The 14,890-nt window shown below is 40.1% G+C and overlaps 1 protein-coding gene across 2 annotated transcripts in view; it reads right to left on the minus strand.

Moving 5' to 3' along the window:
• The window catches only part of LOC116248254 (probable LL-diaminopimelate aminotransferase, chloroplastic), a 21,345-nt gene extending 7,986 nt beyond the window's left edge, over positions 1-13,359 (minus strand). For both annotated transcript variants that reach the window (XR_004170981.2, XM_031620933.2), the window contains exons 1-4: positions 13,236-13,359; positions 12,838-12,953; positions 12,638-12,729; positions 10,859-10,926 (exon numbers count right to left, since the gene is read on the minus strand). Coding sequence is in view for 1 of the 2 variants with exons in the window: in XM_031620933.2 (XP_031476793.1) it covers positions 10,859-10,926; positions 12,638-12,729; positions 12,838-12,917 (240 nt within the window). In the remaining variant the exon portion in view is untranslated. The remainder of the gene's footprint in view (positions 1-10,858; positions 10,927-12,637; positions 12,730-12,837; positions 12,954-13,235) is intronic.
• Positions 13,360-14,890: the final 1,531 nt, after the last annotated feature.

Consider the following 14,890-nt stretch of genomic DNA (forward strand, 5'->3'; position numbering starts at 1 on the left):
ATTAAAAAATATTAAAAAATCAGAAAAAATAGGAAAAAAATCATTAAAAATTTGAAAAAATAAACAAAAAATCAGAAATCAAGAAAAAAGTTTTCAAATATCAAAAAGATCATCATACATAAGGAACATTCATGTGTATCGACAACACATTCAAAAATAAGAAATCAGATATCCAAAATAACATAATAAGCATCCATCACAATTTTAAACTTGAAAATTTTATAGAAACTTAGGACTTAGAGTCTTAGGACTTGGAGTCTTAGGACTTAGAATACATCACAATTTCATAAGTTCAAAACATATAGTTATCAACTTTCATGATTCAACGATAATATCTCCCCAAATCGATGAATCCTCGGTTATTTTTTTATGAAAATGGGCAAAAACTCTCTCTCTCTCATGTCTTTTGGAGTCTTTAAATACAAGAAGAAAGAGAGGGAGGAGTGTTTAAACTTTAAAAATTAAAAAAATTTGGTGTTTTTCCCCGTATCATACGATACGGGGGTGTATTGCCCGTACAGTACGATACGGGCGATACGCTTACGATACACGAGCGTATCGTGTATCATAAGCGTATCGTATAGGTTTTTTAGACCTATATATGGATAACATTGCATAATAGAATACATACAAGTACACAACAGTAACAATACATATAACTACATAACCATACTAGTGTATACATATAACAGGCATCGCATTACTACATATTATATAACAGGTTGATGCAATACTATATAACAGGTATAACAGACTGTATATAACAGTACATACATATAACAGGAACAAGTTGTATTACAATACACATAACAGGTATAACAGCAGGTATTATATATAAAAAAACAAACTAACAGTACGTAATAGGTAAGCAGACATTAACAGTATTATAACAAATTAATAATACATATAACAGGTATTTCAATACATGTAACATGCATAACATCAGGCAATATAACAAAATAGACTAACAGTACATAATAGTATATACATATAAGTTCATAACCGGTATAACAGATTAACAATACATATAATCATAGTTAATATCTCGGAGTTTTAAACGGTGAGGTTTTTCTTGGGTATAATATGACGAGCCTGAAAAAAACGGGAAAAATACGATAAATTTTTAAAAGTTTTAAAAAACTAAAAATGGGGGAAAATAAAATGAGTGAGAAAACTAATAACACAGGTATCACAAGATAAGTAGATTTGCAACAAATAAAAAATAGAAAATGAAAAAAAAAAGGTTTGGCATTAAAAAAAGTGAGAAAAAAAATGCGAAAAAAACGCATTTTTTCATTTTTAACGTTTTTTTCAAAAATACGCGTTTTCTTAAAGTTTTAAACAGCCATTTAATTCATCACATTTTTTTCGCATTTTTTTCAAAAAAAATTGTTCTTTGTGACTATGTTTCATCTGCTTGGACACAGCGTTATCCGTATCGCACAATCGGGCCCGTATCGTGCGATACGTATCATATAAGTTTGAAAAACAAAAACATACGCCTATGATACACGATACACTTGTGTATCGTAGGCGTATCGGCTATATCGTGCGATACGGGAGCCGTATCGTACGATACGCCGCGAGATACCCCCGTATCGTACGATACAAGGATAAAATTATTTTTTTTGGTTTTTTACAAAAAAAAAAATTTCTCCCTCTTTCTAAACATGTCTAAAAGTTGTCAGAGGGGAAAGTTTTTCTTTCGTCTCGTTCCTTCCTCCACTCCTATCAAAGTCTGACCAATAGAATGGACTTGATCAGTGAGGTCCTCGCGTCCCGGGTCTGTCAGCCCCAGTTTGCTAGCCTTGGTTCGCGAGTCATAGTTGTCCGATCAAGAACGAGTGCAGTGACTCAACGGCCAAAACACAATTCGATAGCACTCCAAGCATTGGAAGATGAGTCCGTACCGCACATCAAGATGACGCTCATATGCAGCACGTTTCACATTGTCAGGTTCCTCGAAAACGGAAATCGAGACTAACCGTAGCGTACCAACGCAGGTACTCAAGATGCAATTCCAACCATTTGGTGAAAAGGCTCTCGAAGAACTCGTCGTCTCCACCAGGTGGGCAGCAACCTATCTACCTTCGCTTTCGCGAACTTCGGCCCTACCCTACCTACCTTGATAGGCGTTCCAAACCTGACCAACTATCAAGCCTATTGTTAAGACGGGTTTATACTCAGTATTAGGCTTGAAAGGGCACTTGTGTAATAATGTTTCTTTTAATGACTTTCTTGTAACTTATCCCTCTCCTCTAGTCTATATAAAGAGGAGTTAGGGATTCTTTTGACGTTAATCAAAGATTAGTTCTCTTAACTTTATCATGGTATCAGAGCTCCAGCCGTCTCCTCCTCAGCGAGTTGTCGCCGACTGAGCGGCGCCGCCGCCGCCTCATCGGCGTCAGTCGCCGCCGCCGCCCTTTGCCGCCCTGTCCATTGCCGCCTCGCCCTTTGCCGCCCTGTCCATTGCCGCCTGATCCATCCCTGCTGCCCCTCGTCGCCCTACCCATTGTCTGCCTGCGCCGCCTCCGCCTGTGCCTCCTGCGCCCGTCCGCCTGCGCCCGTCTGCCTGCGCCGCCGCCTCCGCCTGTGCCTCTTGCGCCCGTCTGCCTGCGCCCGTCCGCCTGCGCCACCGCCGCCCGTCTGCCTGCGCCCGTCTCCCTGCGCCCGTCCTCCTGCGCCCGTCCGCCTGCGCCGCCGCCGCCCGTCTGCCTTCGCCGCCGCCTCAACGCTGATTTTTTTTTTCCTCTCTGCGTCTTTCCGCTGCATACTGTTCCGCCGCTGCTCTGCCCGTGGTTCTGCACGCTGATTTTCTTCTCACCGTCGTCTCTGGTATCTCTCTTCGTTCAGCTCTGCTGTTGCCTCTTCTCGCCGATCGGACTTCTGGATTGCTACCTGCGTTAACTACATATTGCTTCATGATCAGCATGTTGTCTTTTGATATGTGATTGTATTCTTTTGCCTGCACTTCCTATTCCGTGGCTCGGTTTCCTCCTTTGTGTTGAAAGATGTCTGAAATTAGTAGTGGCGCTAATACCTCTTCCTTTGTATCGTCGGGAGAGATGAAGAGTTCCCCATTTTCCAGCATTATCACCAAAATGGATGGGGGTAATTACGAGATGTGGGCCATGCAAGTAAAAAGAACTTTGATCGCCCATGAGAAGGAACATCTCATATTGGAGCCCGAGCCCGTACAGAAGGTAGGAAAATATACTACTTGGTTTAAAGATAATTCATTGGTTATGGTATGGATTGTTGGTACTCTCTCACAAGAAATTGCAAATGAAGTCTTGCACAAGGACAGTGCAAAGGATATGTGGGATTCCCTTGCTGCCACTTATTCACAGGCAAGAAATGAAACGCGCATTATGCAGCTTCATCATGATATCCATCAGATGCGCCAAGATGGCAGACCTCTTCACACTTATTATTCTAGTCTCAAGTCCATGTTTGAGAGACTGAATAGCTACTTTCCCGCATGCAAGTGTGAACAACAAAAGGCATACAGAGATATGCTTATGGTAGGGGTCTTTCTTTCTGGTTTAGACTCTGTTTATGAATCCGCAAAGAACCAAATGCTTACTAGTCCCTCGATTCCTCCTATTGATGAGGCTTACAGTAGGCTCAGCAGAATTCCGATCTCTGCATCGACTGTTCCTGATACCACTTCTGCTATGCTTGCTACTCGTGGCAGAGGAGGACCCTTTTTTGCCAGAGGAAGAGGGGGCCGTGGCCGTGGCAATACCCCTTCGCGCCCTGTATGTCAGTTTTGTCACCGCATTGGTCATACTGTGGATAAGTGTTGGCAGAAACATGGTCGTCCAGCTTTTGCAAATCAGACTGTATCTACTGATTCTCCTGAGCAGCCTAAGCCTCAGCACATGGTATCCTCCAGTGAGTTGCATGTAGATGACATTCTCTCTCAGTTGAGGCACTTGATTGGCGACAGCGCCCATCCATCCCCTGGTCCGACCACTTCTACTGTTCCTACCGCTGCGAGTGCTTCTTCATCTGGTATGTATTCTGCTTGTACAGTCTGCTCTCCTCCTGACACTACAGATTGGCTTATTGATTCTGGTGCATCGACACATCTCTGTGGGGATAAGATGCAATTCACCTCTTACGTCCCTACTCCACCGGGTCGTTCGGTTATTCTAGCAGATGGAAAAGATTCACCAGTTGTTGGACATGGAGAGGTCCAACTTACTTCATCATTGCCGCTGCAGCACGTTCTTCATGCACCAGAATTCCCCCATAGCCTACTTTCTATCAGTCAGATTACCAGAGAATTAAATTGTCGTGCTATATTTGACTCTTCCTCTCTTGTGTTTCAGGATATACTGACGGGCAGGGTGATTGGCAGTGGCCGTGAACAGGGAGGTCTCTACAGGCTAGTGCACTCCTTTCCCTTTGCTGGATCTACCTCGTCGGGGTCGTCCTCATCCTCGGCTTATACTTGGCATTTACGTTTTGGACATCTCCCGTTTCAGAAACTGCTGCATGTTCTCCCTCAGCTGTCTCATAAGTCGTCTTTTCAATGTGAGTCTTGTCAGTTAGGCAAACACCATCGGTCATCCTTTCCTCCGCGGTCTAGTAGAAGTAGCCACTCTGTGTTTGAGTTACTTCATTTTGATGTTTGGGGCCCGAGTCGTACTCCTGACCTTCAGGGTCATCGGTATTATCTTGTTGCTGTTGATGATTACAGTCGTGTTAGTTGGGTTTTTCTTATGAAACACAAATCTGAAGCGGGTCATGTAATCAAAAATTTTATCAATGAAATTCTGACTCAGTTTGATACTTGTGTCAAGATTGTGCGCTCTGACAATGCTCTTGAGTTCTGTGCTTCCTCTTTAGAACAATTTTTCAGGGATAAGGGTATCATTCACCAAACTTCTTGTGCCTATACCTCTCAACAAAACGGGGTTGCTGAAAGAAAACACCGCCATATTCTTGATGTCGCCAGAACCATTATCATACACAGCCATGTTCCCCATTCTTATTGGGGAGATGCTGTTCTTACAGCATGCTATCTTATTAATCGCATGCCGTCATCCGTGTTGGGAGATCTTATTCCTTTCTCTGTTCTTTTTCCTGACAGAGAATTGTTTTCTGTTGCACCTCGTATTTTTGGATGTGTTGCCTTTGTTCAGTTACTTGGTCCTGGGCGAGATAAGTTATCCCCTCGGGCTATCAAAACGATCTTTGTTGGTTATTCCCGCACTCAAAAGGGATATCGTTGTTATGATCCTTCTACTCGTCGATATTATGTGAGTGCTGATGTTACATTTTTTGAGTCCACCTCTTATTTCTCTCCCAATGGAACTCAATTAAGGGTGCCTGAATTTAGTGATGAAGTCCACCTTCCTTTACCTCTCATGAGTTATCCACAACCCGTTGCTTCGCGTTTTGGGGCTATCTACCAACGTCGCACTAAACCTGTTCAACCTGCCCCCTGTGCTCCTGTGCCTTCACCCAGCATGCCCAAGGTACTTCCTGAACACACAAATCCTGCTGACCATTCTTTATGTGATGATGCCACAGGGGACTCTCCAGAGCATGCTACTGGTCCTCATATTAATGAACTTGATATGCCTATTGCTCAAAGGAAAGGCAAACGCAGTTGCACTATGCATCCTCTCTCTGGTCATTTGTCCATGGCTCGACTCACTCCTACTTACCGCCAGTTTGTCAAGGGACTGTCGGCTGTAGCTCTTCCACAGACTCCTATGGACGCTCTTTCTGATCCCAAATGGGCCGCAGCTATGCAAGAAGAGATGGATGCCCTTCAGTCTAGAGGCACCTGGACACTAGTTACTCCTTCATCTGATGCAGCTATTGTTGGTTGTCGATGGGTATTTACTGTTAAATACAGAGCAGATGGCAGCATTGAGAGATATAAGGCTCGCTTGGTTGCAAAAGGCTATACTCAGACTTATGGGGTTGATTATTATGATACCTTCTCTCCTGTGGCACGACATGCTTCTTTACGGGTTCTTCTCGCTGTTGCCGTCAGCAAGAATTGGTCTCTATCACAGCTTGATGTCAAAAATGTCTTTCTGTATGGTGACCTACATGAAGAAGTGTATATGCAGCAACCACCAGGGTTTGTTGCTGAGGGGGAGTGTCAGAAAGTGTGTAGATTGAGAAAGGCAATTTATGGTCTGAAACAAAGTCCTCGAGCTTGGTTTCAAAAATTATCAGAGAATATTGAGTATGAGGGCTTCAGACGTTCTTCGGCTGATCATTCCCTTTTTGTCAAGAAAACTTCTACAGGTACAGTGATAGTTCTTGTCTATGTTGATGATATCATTGTTACAGGGGATGATATTCAGGGGATTTCCAACATCAAGGGCGTCCTTGGACGACACTTTGTCACCAAGGATCTTGGTGAGCTACGCTATTTCCTAGGTATTGAGTTTGCCAGAAATCAGAAGGGTCTTATCATGTGCCAAAGGAAATACGTTACTGATGTCTTGCAAGAGACAGGTATGCTAGGATGTCGACCTGCCTCTACACCCATGGACATCAATACTCGCTTGTATGATGATGATACTGAAGATGTTGATGCTAGACAATATAGAGGGATTGTTGGGAAGCTCCTATATATCACTGTTACTCGACCTGATATTGCCTATGCTGTCAGCAGAGTGAGTCAATTTATGGATAAGCCCAAGAAAGTCCATTGGGATGCTGCCATGATGATTCTCAGGTATCTGAAAAATTCACCAGGAATGGGACTCTTCTTTCAAAATGGTACATCTCTCACTATATCTGTGTATGTTGATGCTGATTATGCGGGATGTCACCTTGACAGAAAATCCACTACTGGGTTTTGTGTGTTTATTGGATCCAACTTGGTTACATGGAAGAGTAAGAAACAGACAGTGGTTGCCAGATCAAGTGCAGAATCTGAGTATAGAGCTATGGCTCAGGCTACTGCTGAAGTTATGTGGGTTAGATCTCTGATGTTGGATCTTACTGTGGAAGTGCCTCTTCCTATGCAATTGTTAGGTGATAACAAAGCTGCTCTGTTTATTGCTAATAATCCTGCTTTCCATGAGAGAACCAAGCATGTTGAAGTAGATTGTCACTATACCAGAGACATGATTCAAAAGGGGTTTGTAAGCACCTCCCATATTTCAACTACAGGGCAAACTGCTGATATTTTTACTAAAGCTCTTGCAAGAGGACCATTCCAAAGTTGTTGTTCCAAGTTGAGCTTGTTTGACATATACGCTCCAACTTGAGGGGGAGTGTTAAGACGGGTTTATACTCAGTATTAGGCTTGAAAGGGCACTTGTGTAATAATGTTTCTTTTAATGACTTTCTTGTAACTTATCCCTCTCCTCTAGTCTATATAAAGAGGAGTTAGGGATTCTTTTGACGTTAATCAAAGATTAGTTCTCTTAACTTTATCACCTATCACTCTCAAGGAGGGACGATCAGAATTCGTCAACGGATTCACTCTCTTGGATCACCCGTTTATGTGATAAATAGTCGATTTAGAGGAGAACGTGCTTGTCGATAAGAAGGTTTACTCATGGCCCATGGGCATGATGGGAACTTGATTGATGATAATCATAATATATTATTTGTTGCAAACTTGTAATGTAATCTAAAACACTTTAAAGTCAAAACTTTAAAGTTTTGATGGATGTTTCTTATGTTGTTATGAATTTCTTATTTGTCATTTCTAAATGTTCAGTGTTGTTAATATATTATGGCTTATGAATGATGTGATGAGTTTTTTTTTAATATATATAAAACATCACTTTTTTAATTGATTTTTTTCTTTTCCTGATTTTACCGATTTTTTCTCTATTTTTTCTAATTTTTAAATATTTTTATGAATTAAAAAATTAATTCACGATACGTTACACTACGTTTACGATACGTTACGATACAGTGTATAGGTCGGCCCGACCGATACACGATACGTTACGTCTTTTATAACATTGATGATACACACACACACACACACACACACACACACACACACACACACACACACACACATATATATATATATATATATATCTAAAGTCTGATTCAGATACAGGAATTAGAAGACGTCTAATCAGAAAATCTGAATCACACTATGCAAGCACAAGTTTTATAGTAAGAAACCATGCAGAGATAAAAAGAGGAAAAGCAAGAATGGTTATCAACTACATTCCTCTGAATAGTGTGACAGTGGACATAAAATAGCCTTTACCCAACAAAGAAGGATTAATACAAAGGGCCGCCCAAGGAAAAATCTTCTCAAAGTTTGATTGCAAATCTGGGTATCACCAGATTAAGGTTGCAAAACAAGATATACATAAAACAACCTTATACACTCCAATCGGATTGTATGAATGTCTGGTTATGCCATTTGGTCTCAAGAATGCGCCATCACAATTCTAAAGACGAATGGATGAAATCTTTACAGGTTATGATTTTCATAATAAATTATATTGATGATTTTTTAATTGTCTCACAAACGGTAGAAGAATATCTGCAGCACCTCAAGATCTTTGCTGAGATATGCATCAAACATGACATCGGATTATCAAAATCAAAAGACAAATTTCAAATGGCAAAACGAGAAATAGAATTTCTCGTCATCAAAATCAAAGAAGGAAAAATCACAATGCAAGATCATGTTCTGAAGAAAATTGAACAATTCCCAAATCAGCTGGAAGATAAGTTGCAGTGCCAAAACTTTCTCGGATGCCTCAACTATGTTGGAAGTTATATTCAAAATCTATCACAAAAGGCACAGGCAGTTCGAAAAGTGATGAAGCAAGAGTCATACGAATGGAATAAGGCTGCCACTGAAGCGGTAATCTCATTAAAAGAAGAATGCCAGAGATTAGGCTTGGGCGTCGGGCCGGGCCACCGCTGGGCCGGGCCCGGGTCCGGGCCAGAAAAAACCTGGCCCGGGTCAGCCCGGCCCAGCCCGATTCGGCCCGTTTAGGATTAAAAAATAATTTTTTAATTTTAATAATATATATTTATTATTAACAAATATATGTTATATTTAAAAAATAATTTTTATTTTAAAATGGGTCGGGACGGGTTGGGCCCGAGCCGAGCCCGGGCTATTGGCCGGGCTGACTGGCCCGACGGGCCCAATCGAGCCGGACCTTAACCCGGCCCGGCCCGATACCCACCCTTACCAGAGATTGCCAAATTTGGAACCAGCCTTCATCGGACCTTTTGTCCTATCAACAGATGCTTCAAATGATACATGGGCAGTTGTTCTTCAAAAAAAGATGGCAATCAAGAAAAGGTATGCTTCTATACCAGCGAACAGTTCAAATCAAATGAAATCAATTACTGGCCTGCTCAAAAAGAAATCCTCGTGGCAATCAGAGGATTAGAAAAGTTCCATCCTTATTTGATTGGAGAAAAGTTTATCTTGAGAACAGATTTACAAAATCTGTAAAAAGAAAAATCACCAGTAGCCCAAAATTACAAAGATTTGCCTGGTGGCAACTTTTGCTATCTCAATATGATTTTAGTATTGATCTTGTCAAAGGTGTACAACACTCTTTACCAGATGCACTCGCCAGAGAATGCAAAATGATGAGATCTACAGAAAGGCAATGGGAAGATTGGTTGGTGGATACGCCTGAGCGCAGATGGAAAGCTTGTCAGAAAATTAGAAAGTTGTATCCAGAATTTGCAGATGCCGCAAAAGGGAGATATCCAAATCTGAATTTATATTATACTGTCGCAGGAAGGATTACATGCATTGTTAACAATCTCAAATGGACACTATTTGAAACAAAAATATTATCATGGGCCATCGAGCAAAACGTTTTGTATAACCTAATACTTCATCGACGACAATTATATGCTAAGAATGTTTCTAGAGAATTTTTAATTTTGTTGCATGACCAAGATGGGAAGAAGCACTTTGCAGGAAATTCCAGAGGATTAACTTCGTCGATTATCCAGAAGTTGCAATCTTCCAAGACGAAGAGCTAGTCTACAAAAATATTCCAAGGACAAAAGCATTTGAAGAAAGTTGCACGTCATTGGAACAAATCACCAAAGAAATGCGCAAGTGTCAGCATTGTCAAGTCCAGACAAAAGGTTTCTGCCCCCAGCATGAAATTGTTGTACAAAGAATACTGGAATCCAAGGCAGAAAGCAATGAAACAAACGAATGAAGACAAAACACCGACATGAATATATTCGTCACCGAAAGTGGAAAGATGAGTTATTTGTTTTCTTTTGATCATTGTCCTCACCAAAATCTGGCGAATCTTGTAGAGTTACTTTTACTTCTTGTAGTATTAGGGATTGAGTCAATCAGTGTGTGTTACTTCGCTAAATTATTGTACTTGCATTAGTTTGTTTAAATAGAAGTAGCCAAGCCCATGGGATGGCATCGGTCTTTTGCCATTTTTCTTGCTTTGTGCAAAACTTCAAACCTTCCTTTGTCGTGAGCAAAGAGAGACGTGAAGTCTGAGTGTGTATCACCTTTGCAAACATGTTTGATTTGAGAGGCATACATATTAACCGTGATAGAAGCTTCTTACCAAAATAGCCATGCCAAGTTAAAGATTACAAGACCAGATATCTTTTTCACTGGTGAGGATACAATGAAACCATATAGTGTGCATTTTGAGCAGTTTTTCTTTATTGTTATTTTTTGTACATGAAGTTTCCTCGGAACAGATTTAGCATCAAAAAGCAGGAACCATGAGGGTGGCTCCCACTAATGTTCGAGCCACAGCTTTTCCTTGTTATACCTGCTTTTTTCATTCCACCGAAGATGTTATTTTTCTATATAATGGCTTACTTAGACCAGAAAGTCCATAAAAAAAAGCCTAAAATGCATAAAATGGAAAGTATTGCATACCTCTGGGAACAAATAACCAGCCTGCAGCTTTGCCATATTTGGGTTCCGAGTAACACTTGTCTTGTATGCTTTAGAATATGAAAATAGTAGGCGTAGATTAAGTCCCTCGTTTCAGAATTTAAAGGAGCATATATGCACAATCAATCATGCTCACAGTAATCTCAAGTAAAGGAAGATGAGAAAAAAATCACCCGAATGAAGAAATTGTAGTTCCCCTTTAATTATCAGATTGTAATTGATCATCATGATGATGATAAACATGTAGTAAAACAAACAAAACAGAGTGAAGAATATCTTCAAGAGAAACTATTAGAGCAAAATGGGTCCAGAAATATTTTAGGAAAAAAGGATGAAAGCATGTAATAGTTTATACTTTATAGTTATACACATGAACATGAATCGCACACATATTATCATATCCAAATTGCTCCATACAGACAGAAGAAACATGTCTTACAGAAAGCTTTTGCCTACATCAAGTTTAGATCCATTTTATTAGCTATGCCTACAGGTAGCTGCATGCACAACGAAGAGTAATATAACAGTACACTGAATAAACTCAGTTTTTAACTTCTTCCTGCCTGTTTCCTGTGAAGCTCAAGCAAGTACAAGGTTGTTGGATCAGTGGATGTTACCATAATTTTTGGTATTGAAGATCTATGTATGATAAGGTATGCACATAGGAACACCAAAGCTTGAAAATTTCGTTAAGGCATAAAACTAATGGTTATAATATCACATGGATGATCTAGGGCCCTAGGCGTTCATCATATCACAGAAGATGCAGACATGATATTTATGGTGAAGGTAAACGACTGACTACAGAAACACATCAGTATTTTTTTTTTTCCTCTATCCCACCTACTGGTGCAGAATCAGTCAAGCAACTTGAATTCAACTCAGGCTTGACTGATAAACTTGGAACAAGCTCAACCTGCATAGTGGATGAGCCAAGCTTAAGCAAATAGTCAGCACTTATGAGCTGAGCTCAAGCAAACCCCTTCAAGCTTGGTTAGACTTGATAGGCTTGAATGGAAAAACATTCCTCTTATTTATGTCATTACCACTCTTACAACATTAGATTTTCAAAACCATCCCCTAACCCAAGCCATTAGTATCTATCGCAATACCAGATTTATAACCTGCTATCTTTTGACATAATTTTATGTTGTTATTGCCAACATCCTTTTAGTGACTTGCATACTGAAGATTTTTATGATAAAAAATAATTCTTTTGATCTCCATAAATTTTATCATAACAAAAAAGTCTGGATAACAAGATCTGTGACTATGGTGCTACCTAGCATTGATGAGGGCTTTGGAAATCTGAGATAAAGTTACCAACTAGCAGTTTTGAGCAAGTTGGCATCTTAGTAATAGGTTATTACAGGTCGAATGCTAACATTTTTTCTAGAACTTAGTTCTCCCTATCAGGCAATTGATAAATGATTGTCATATCATACTTAATAGCCGATAGTTGATACCGATTTCAAACTTAAGACTGAATATCTGTGCCTTTTGAATACTCTTTCAGTGTTTTGCAATAACAGAGAAAAGAAATTTGCTGCAAAAGCATTACTTTTCTACAATACCAAGGCAGCTACACATGCAACAAGAATACCATCTTCAAGTGCTAACCACTATACTTTCGTTACTTCGTCCTCTCAAACTACATCTTGAGTGTCTTTATCCTATCTGAAGTACACATTGTTCTTCTGGATATCAGGAAGTATAATGCAGGCAAGTGACACAAAAAAAGAGCAAAGTAGAAAAACAAACCTGTGGAAACACTAGACTTCTCAACAAGCTCAGCAATGCATCTGAAGTTTTCCTTGCTTCTGCTAAGAGCCACTGTCTTTGAACGACTAGAACTGCCAAACAAGCAAAAAGAAGCCGACCAAGAAACTAAGATAAAATCGAAGCCCCAGAGCCAAACAAGCAAAAGGAGGCCGACCAAGGAAATGAACACAACCAGGCACCTGGAGTTCAATGTGTTATGCCCAAGGAAGGCGCACGATGAAGAGGAGAGGTTCGAGGAGGGAAACACGAAAGACGACATCTTCGCCCTTCTTCCGCACACCTGAAGCCTTCCAACCTGAGCAACAACACAAAAAGAAATGGCCTGCGAGCATCAGTACCAGCGACTGAACCACAAAAAGGGAAATTTCACAGAATACATCCATTGCGAGCCAGAAGGCACGACGGCCTACACGCCCTCCATTTCCAGCTCAGCGGCCGGCGGAAGCGCACAACTACTGAGGACGATTCAAACTGCAGAACCATGATGCTTTCGTCCAACAAAGCGTTCCAACAGACGCCAATAGACGATAATGAGAAACAAGAAAAAGAAGATAGCACAACGAGAAACCGGCGGTACCCGAATGCAGGGAGGACAGAGAAGGAGCTCCCGACAAGCAGAACCGACTCACGATTGGATTGTGGGGGGACGGCCGGCGGCGCGTGCTCAAAGTCGGAGCAGCCCAGTTGCCATCCCCCCTTTCCCGTATAAGGCGTGGCCATTTCGGGTCCGAACCTGAATTATCCAAATCCGATGTCCTTTTCTTTTCACCTGGTTGGTTAAATCGCAGATTCCAAGATAAAATAGCTTTAGAAGCTTTACGCTCCGGGTGAGCAATGCAGTCTCTAGCCTGTAACAGTTTATTCCAAATAAAAAAAATTATTAACTTATATGTAATTGACAAATTGTTATGTTATTCTTTTTCAACAAACCTTGTAAAATTTTGCTTGAATTGATCGATTTGAATCAAATAGATAGCAAATTAATTTGATTCATCCAACTGTAACATATACTATGTACTTTTGTTCTTTTGCCTGAGTTCATACCCCTTTAAATAGAGCCTTATTTGGTTATATTTGGACCCTTTTGATGGCCTAATTATATATTTTAAAATTAAAATTCTAAAGTGATGATCCTGGAACATGATTGAAGAGAAAATTTATTCCTCCTTCCAAATTCTATATGCTTGATTGTCTAGAATGATTCTTCCAAAAAACTTTTCTACTATTTTGCGGCGTGCACAGGAAGAAAAAAGTCAATATCGACACTTAGAACCTATGACCTATTAAACCTCCAACAACTGATGATGCACACAGCCATTCCTTGTTGAATATTTTCAACTGCATGTATTTCTCTTAAACATTATTTTCTAATGTCAAATACCCTGCAACATGATATACTAAAGAATAAAATTTAATATTAATATAGCGGAAAATTAAAATCAATCGGTTGACGTATGTTGTTGGATGACTAAATATAAAACTCATTACTAAGAAGGCGTTTGATTACTGTAGATTTTAAATCTAAGGACTTGATGTAGATCAGATGTTCAAAACCAGAGCCTAGGCCCCGATGCCCAAAACCCGACCCTGGGCCCAGTGCAGCCCAGTTACAATAAAAAACTATTTTTTTATATATAAAATAAAATTTTGAGTATAAAACACATTTTTAATAATAAAATATATATTATTAATAAAATAAAAATAATATTTAAAATTTATCCGATCGAATCGAGCTTTTGTTGGGCTAACCTGAGCTGGTTTTTTAAGGCCCGAACTTGGGCCCGATCGGGCAAAATACTAGGTATCCATTGGGCACCCGGCTGGATGTTCACCTCTAGTTCCACCGACTGTGCCATTTATTCGCACATCTCTCACAAATGGGGAGTTGCACAAAGCAGAAAAAATTTAAAATTGATTAGAAAATAAATTTTAAGAGAAAGGGATTCGTCGATTGAGGCCCGATTGTTATTGCCACCTTTAACAAGGGTAATCGGTCCAAGATCCAAAATTTTTCAAACTTGATAAGTCATTTGGTAGTTTTTCTCTTATATGTTTGTGCAAGGATTTTGAAGTTCATTTGGATTTGGTTTAGAATTGGGATTCGATTGGACATAACTTAACTCACTTAGTTTTTGGCTATGGTGAATTGGTGCATTTGTGGAGTGAGTGCGTGTATGCATTTAAGAAGTAAACATCTAAGTCTATCTTGGTCGAAACATGTGCATTCGGAAA

This window comes from Nymphaea colorata, chromosome 2, assembly GCF_008831285.2.
Source record: "Nymphaea colorata isolate Beijing-Zhang1983 chromosome 2, ASM883128v2, whole genome shotgun sequence".
NCBI lineage: Eukaryota > Viridiplantae > Streptophyta > Magnoliopsida > Nymphaeales > Nymphaeaceae > Nymphaea > Nymphaea colorata.